The sequence below is a fragment of the Carlito syrichta genome, unplaced genomic scaffold (assembly GCF_000164805.1).
Source record: "Carlito syrichta isolate Samal-C Ts95f unplaced genomic scaffold, Tarsius_syrichta-2.0.1 Scaffold315828, whole genome shotgun sequence".
NCBI classification, from domain to species: Eukaryota; Metazoa; Chordata; class Mammalia; order Primates; family Tarsiidae; genus Carlito; species Carlito syrichta.
In genome coordinates, this window is record NW_007259924.1 from 307528 (window position 1) to 314752 (window position 7225).

The following is a 7225-nucleotide window of genomic DNA, read 5'->3' on the forward strand; positions in this document are numbered from 1 at the left end:
TTTTTTTTTTTTTTTTGAGCCGGGGTCTCACTAGGTCACCTAGGCTGTAGTGCAGTGGCATGCTCACAGCCATGGCAGCCTCGATATGCTGGGCTCAGAGATCCTCTCGCCTCTGCCTCCCAAAGTTCTGGGATTACAGGTGTGAGCCACCATGCCCGGCCTTATTCTTACCCTTATCTTGACAGCCTTCCATAAGATGGAATCAGCCTTGGCTTAGAGAGGGGTTGTCTCACCTGGGGCTGCAGTAATCTGCATAGTGCCCCCCAACTTCCATTCCTGGCACCCCACGTACTATACCAGGGCTCCCCTGTCTTGGTAAACCTCTGTATTCAAGATTTCTGTGATTCGTTGGACACCTGTGGGGGATTCATGCTCCCAGCTGTGGCCAGCACCAATCCCCTCCCCCAGTTCAGGTAAGATTGGGAGGATCAAGCATCAGCTGGGGTCAGCGACTCTCCCGGAAATCAGAAGACAGAAAGCTGAGGACAGGCTGGGAACCCCAGGTTGGTCAGATCTCCCCTCCTGTCTGGCTTCTCCCCTCACAGTCTCACCACTAAATGGTGACAGAGGAGATCCCAGGCTTGGCCCAGAGTCTGGTTCCACAGCATGTCAGTTCCATCTGCCAGGAAATAACCTGTGGGCATGGGGGAGTGGGAGGAAGTGAGGGTTCTCCAGAGTAGGTGCACAGCTTAGGGAGGATTTCTAGCCCCACCCCTTTCCCAGTTCTTCAGTTTCCCGCAGTAAAACCTCCAGAAACCTGTAACCCCTGTGGGGCAGGGGGAAAGGACCTGGAATTAGAGCTAAGGTTGCCCCCAGTGCCTCACCCTTCCCTGCAAACTCACCCACAGACACAGCCACCAGCACTAGGGCCCAGGGCGGGTGGCCATGAATCGGGTCGGCAGCCATATGAGGGTACAGCGACAGCCTGGGAGATATGGGGGGCCGTGGTCAGACTTTTGAAGACCAGGGCCCACTCTCCGACTGTGCCCCCTCCCACCCATCCACGCCCTCATCCCAGTCTCACATTCTGAAGCTCTTGCATCAGTTCTGCAGATGCTCGCCCGGTTCCTCAGCCTTCCACCCCTCGCCGTCTCCCACCTGCCTCTGGAGCCCCCAAGCCCCGTACCCGAGCAGCGCCCCGGTTCCCGTGAGCAGGCTGTGCACCAGGGAGACACAGATGTTCCGCCACTTCCAACGGTGCTGAGCAGCAGATCCCGGCGTGGGCAGCAGCTGCAGCCCCCAGTGCAGACCTCGGAACGCCGCGAAGGAGGAGCCCGTCACGAGGAGCCCCGAGGGCGTCGTGGCTTGGCGGGCCGGCCAGGTCCGGATCGGTCCCTGAGGCCGCTGCGCTCCCGGCCCCGACGCCGCCAGGGCCCCCAGCGGAGACCGTGCTCTGCTTCCCGGCAGGGCTGGCTCCCTGGGCTCCCCTACCCGCCCCGCCTTCGGAATCTGCAGGAACTTTTCCCCGGCTTGTCCACGCCCCGGGCGCTGGGCTGGGCGGCGATTGGAGCGGCTGTGGGGCCACCGCCCCTGGAGTCTCGGCCACCGATCGCGTCCCGCCCCAGCCCGGGATAGCTGCTGGGGGGTCCCGGACACCAAAACGCGCGAGGGAGCTCGGGGGCGGGGGCTTCCGGGAGGCTAATAGGGGTCTTCCCCACCTCCGTGTGTCCTGGTCCTCCGAATTCCAGAAATGGGTCGCTAATCTAACCTCACCGGACACTCTTGGGGCCACACCCCACGAACTCTCACCTCCTCTTCCCTATTCGCACACCTCTCACCTGCCGGTCTTCCGCCTACCCACCGTCAAAGCCCTGAAGGCAGAGGCAAGCGCCAGCCCTCTCCCTCTAGCTGGGGCCTCTCCGCCGCCCCGCTCCGCCCTTCCCTCTCAGCGTCCGTCGTGGGGGAGGGGGCGCCTCACTTCCTTGAGCCACCTCTTCTGCCCCACGAGGTTTCCAGGCCCTTAACATATCCCAGCAAGCCCCTAATTCCAGGAACCCTGTCCTCTTACATAGAACCTCTTCAATAGAACAGCAGCCCCCCCGTCTCGGAGAAGCGACCCATTGGGGATCCCCCACAAGGATTTTTTTTTTCTTTTTTGGCCCCACAGAGGATCCTTATTAGAAACGAGAGGCAAAAGGGAATCACCACTCTATCACTACCTCCTCCCGCCGGGGCCATGGTACCTACTGGGTGGGAAAGAGAATGCCTTTTTCAATCTGAGGGCAAGGGTAATACAGGCTCCCTTGGAGGGTGGGCAGAATCAAAAGAGAAAAACAAAGACCTACCGTGCTTTCAGCAGCAGGACTGTTAGGACTCTAGACCCCTTCAGCCTTAAGAGGAAAATCCTCCCCCACCCCTCACCCCCTTTCCAGTGACAGGCTTTTACTGTTTTTCCTTCCGTCTTACTCCACTCCACACCTCTTTAGCTGGCTGACAGCCAGCAATTCAGAGAGCTGTTTCCTGTGCGCGGAGAGGCTGGATTCTAGCTACTTCCAAAGAATTAAGTACATAAACCAACAGGCGCCCCAACCAAACATTCTCACCAAAGGACTGGGGTTTTCCCTTCATTTTTCTACACCCACATACCCAAAGGTTTAAAAAATTACATTGATCTTTTAAACTATATTTATTATATGAAAGTAATATACAATTAATGTAGAAAATTTGGAAATTACAGAAAAAAACAAAGAGGAAAATTACGATTACTTTATGCCACCATCCAAAATTAAACCACTATTAACATTTTAGTATATCTTAAAAGTCTTTTTTATCTGCTTATGTATACAGGTATACACCCATATTTTAAAAAACAAAATTGAGAGCACATAACATGCACTATTTTTATAACCTTTTTAATATTCAAAGAGCATTTTTCTTTCGAGTCAAATGTTCTTCTTTATGACTTTTAATGGCTGCACAGTACTCCACCACCATCTGGATGGATATACAATAATTTACTTAAGCAACACCCTATTGCAAATTTTCATTACAGCAGAAAAGGAATGAATTCCCAATCAAACAGTTGCTTCCCATTTTTCTCTATTGCAGTGCTGTGATGAACATCTTATAACAAAATCCTTAATTATTTTCTTAGGATAAATTCCCAAACACAGAATTAGTAGGTCAAAGGACATGGAAGCTTTTAGGGTATGCAATACATTATTACTAGACTGTCATCCCAGAAGGCTGTACCAATTTATACTCCCACATGCAATATATGAGAGTGTTATTTCAATAGTCTTTTGCCAATATGGGTCTTATTTTTTTCTGTTATAGTTTGCTAAGGGAATAATTCTTTCAGCTATACTTGCCTTTATTTAATTACTAATGAAGCATACTTCTTTTTTCCCATGGTTTCACCCAATTTAATTTCTTTTATGAATTTTCTATGTATGTCCTTTTGCAGCTGGCTCTTGGTCCTTAAGGCTGCTTATATAAAAATTACAGGCTGGGGAAGAGGTGGAAGTAGGATGGTGCAGCCACAGGATACCCTATAGTCCCACATCTCTGAAGGAGGCAGAAAGACGAGATAAATGGTGAGAGTAGAAGATGGCTGGAAGCTTGACGTTGATAGAAGCTGGCTGTTCTCCCTCCTTCTGGGGTACTCCTGGCCTCTATGGGCCCCTCTGCTGGCTGCTCATACAGAGCCTTGTGTTCTCCAGGCCTGGTCCTTCACTAGTCTCTGTGTTCCCAGGCTGCCCTTCCTCACCTCTGCTCCATGATGGGTGAAGATGGCAGCGCCACATATCAGGGCTGGAGGGAGACACTGTGGCCAGTGAAGCAAGGAGAGGAAGAAAGGACGGAGGCAACATCCAGGGACAGAGTGATCTTTGTTGCAGCCTATGAGTGGCCTCAGTCTACCCACCCCCTCTGCTGCTGTCCACACACATCCTGCCCTCAGCTTAGCGTACAGAGGGGCTGGGTTCCATGGTCTACTCTCCCCTACACTTTTCAGTTTCTCATAAATGGAGAATAAGATAAAGCTCCCTGATACACTCCCTGTTGTGTCACCAAATACAACAAATGGCTTCCTGTAGCCCCTGAGAGAGAATGAATCAGGAGATGGAAGTGACAGGCTTACACTGCTTGACACCCAAAAGGGGGGCCACATCCCATAACCCATCTCCCCTGGTTTCTGAAGGGGAGACTCTCCTGCCTACACAGGCCTGAGCTGAATATCACACACCATCCTGGAAAGCACAGTGAGGGAAGATGCAGAACAAGCAGTAGCTAGAATCCCAGCAGGAGCTGTCGTCCTGCTTTGGATCGCAGGGGAAGCCTTGAGCCACCTTTGCACGGTAGAGACTGAGCCCCTACTAGGCCCTTGCATTGTCTAACTCTAACCTCTCCCTCCACTCCCCACCCTCCCCAGATCCAGGGTTATGGTGTCAGGAATCTGGGAGGGACAACAGCTTATGTGAAAAGGTGTTTTATGGCCGGGCATGGGGGCTCACGCCTATAATCCCAGCACTCTGGGAGGCCGAGGTGAGAGGATTGCCTGAGCCCAGGGGTTCGAAACCAGCCCCGCAAATTGGCAAGACCTTGTCTCTACAATAAATCAAAAAATTAGCTGGGCATGGTGGTGCTTGCCTGTAGTTCCAGCTACTTGGAAGGCTAAGGCAGAGGGATCACCTGAGTCCAGCAAGTCAAGGCTGTGGTGGCCATGAGCATGCCACTGCACTCCAGCCTGGACAACAGAGTGAGACTCCAACTAAAAAAAAAAAAAAAAAAAAGGTGTTTTGTGGGGGAAAAGAACCCAGGCTCTGAGTCTACACAGGTGGGGCTCTGATTCCTTCATGCACACTCATCTGTGTGATTCCCCATCTCACAGGTTGAGAAGCTGAGATAGGAAATCTAAGAGTCCCAGATCTAGGTAAGTCGTCCTGAATCTAGAGTGCTCCAAGGAAATACAGGGAAAGTAAGAGCAGAGGGATGACTACTCTCTTCTCTGAAGAGTAAACTTACTTTTGTACCTCATCTGGAAAGTTCAGTAAAGAATAGGATATAAGAAGGGTCAAAAAGGAAATCTGGATAAAGAAGTAGATAGTTTTCTTCTCTCCACTACTCCCCATTGTCGCATAAAGACCAAGTAACCTTGTGTTGTTCAAGCCTTCTATTCCCCAATTCAGCCAATGTCTCTGATCTAAAACTGCTCCCTTGCTGGGTCAGCCTAGGAGAAGGCTCTCCAACCGAGCAAGGTTTCTGTTCCCAAAAGGTATCATCACTCCTGCTGTTCAGACCTTTCCAGCCCCATGTCTGTCACCTTCCAGATGATGTAGAAAGCAACTCCTCCTCCTCTTCATCCTTGAAGCCAGGGGCAGAGGGCAACAGTTCTTCAACTGGCAGCTTTAGCTGGGTCAGGACATAAAGCTTGCCACTGAAGAACTACTGCGGCTCAGCCAGGTGAGGATGTGAGAGGACTAGGCTCCTAAAAAGAAGGGAAAGAAAAATGGGAAAGATCTGAGCAGGGCCATGTCACAGGGACCCTGTCCCACCAGCCTTTAAACAATTGCCCCAACAGACCTTCAACCTGTTAATTTCAGTGAGAAGCAAGAGGCAGACTTTCCTTACTTCTCTTTCCAAAACTAAAGCCTACAGAAACCCAGTCAAGCTTTCAAACCACGCCCCCAACCCCCACCTCAGCCTCCAGAGAGGGCATTCAGAGAGGGTAGGGTCTGGGACCCTGGACACATCCTACCAGTCACTCAGGTACTAGGTGTACCTCGGGTCCAGAAATGTGAGTTCAGTGGTCAGTTCAACTGACTTGTTCCCAGGGAGTTCAGCTGAAAGAAGAGTCCTGGGGGCCTAGACTAGGGAAGCGTGAAGAAGGGAGGAGGTCTAGAGTTTGGAAGAAAGTCAGCAGAGGCTCCTGAGACCGTGAGGGAGAGGACAGCAGACCAAAGGCTGGAGGGGAAAGAGGTATGGGCAGGGTGGCTGGGCAGTTTCCCCAGGACTCTCAGATGCCAGGCATTCCGCTTGCGCATTCCGGGTACATCTGGTATGAATTCCAGGCTGTCTGCCGGCCCCTCCATGTCTGAACTTTGTTCCAAGTTCCAAGCCCCGCCCCCACAGTTCCAACGCATGAATCAGCAGGAAAAGCCGGGGCCCTGCAGCATGGCCCAAGGAGGGGGTTGGGGGCGTGGCAGGCTTCAGGGCTGTGAGTTGGGGAGGGCGGGTCTGTGATGACACTCAGTCCAAGGGCATGGCCCAGGCCAGACTGAGGGGCCAAGGTGGTCTTGCCTTGGGATTTCCATACTCAGATGGGAATAAAGATTGGGGATGGGTGGGGTTCTGATTCTGAAACTCTCTTGGGAGGCATAAACTTAGAGGTATCTTCCTTCCCCTAGATGACCAGTCCAAGTCTGTCCAACTCCCCTCTGTCTGAGATGGCTGTGTTCAGCCCACAGGACTCAGCAGCTGCTGACAGTCTGTGCCAAGCAGGTGCCCTTGGCTGCAGGGCGGGGTGGGCCCAGGGCACTGACCCTCTGACCAGCTGCTCCATCAACCCTTTGGCACTCTGACAGCTCCTAGCCTAGTCTGACAGCCAGGATGACAGGCCAAATGAGTTGGAGGCTGGAACTAGGGCCGAGAGAGGTGGGGGCGATATCCTAGCTGAAGGCCTCGGGGAGGGGCCAAGAGTTGGCCGGGAGGTGGGGAGAGAGGGAGCCCAGTGATGACTAACCAGGCGCCCCACCCAGCCAGCCGGCTTCCCAGGCAGTCAGGGCCAGGCCTGGGCTAGGGGCCTCACAACCGGACAGGCTGGGGGAGGTGCAGAGGTGACCTTCTCTCGGCCCAAGACCGCCAGTTAGGCTGGTGGTGGGGGGGTGAGTTTCCAGGCCCTCCTCTAGCCTGCTTCACTCCCCCCCCGCCCAGCAAACCGCGGTGAAACCCTAACCTTTGAGTTGCATAAGGCCCCCGCACCACCGCCCCCTACTCCTCTCCCCTCCCCCCTTACATAACATCCCCTGGAGGGAACGAGAGGAGGGGCCGGCCCGCCCAGCGACCCCTTCCCTGCCAGGGCGCTGAACTGGCCCTGACCCAGTGAGTGCCGATAGAGGCAAAAGCACCTCCCCGCTAGCCGTTCCGTTCAGATCCTCCCAGGCTAGATGGCCGGTTCCTGTATCCCCGGACCCGAGGGCGCCGGGATTAGACGCCCCCGGCCCTCCGGCCCCTAGCCTTCCCCCCAGCTACTCCGCCAGACCTTCCACCACGACTCCTGTCCGGA

At 53.7% G+C, this 7225-nt stretch overlaps 1 protein-coding gene and 1 long non-coding RNA gene across 2 annotated transcripts in view; both read right to left on the reverse strand.

Moving 5' to 3' along the window:
- Positions 1-2178, reverse strand: part of TLCD2 (TLC domain containing 2) — a 3310-nt gene extending 1132 nt beyond the window's left edge. Inside the window, exons 1-4 of the mRNA XM_008073377.1 lie at positions 2160-2178; positions 1127-1493; positions 843-925; positions 552-634 (exon numbers count right to left, since the gene is read on the reverse strand). Of these exons, the coding sequence (XP_008071568.1) occupies positions 552-634; positions 843-925; positions 1127-1493; positions 2160-2178 (552 nt within the window). The remainder of the gene's footprint in view (positions 1-551; positions 635-842; positions 926-1126; positions 1494-2159) is intronic.
- A 2562-nt stretch (positions 2179-4740) lies between these two features.
- Positions 4741-7225, reverse strand: part of LOC110594512 — a 2700-nt gene continuing 215 nt past the window's right edge. Inside the window, exons 2-3 of the long non-coding RNA XR_002481288.1 lie at positions 5723-5805; positions 4741-5428 (exon numbers count right to left, since the gene is read on the reverse strand). This is a non-coding gene — a long non-coding RNA (uncharacterized LOC110594512). The remainder of the gene's footprint in view (positions 5429-5722; positions 5806-7225) is intronic.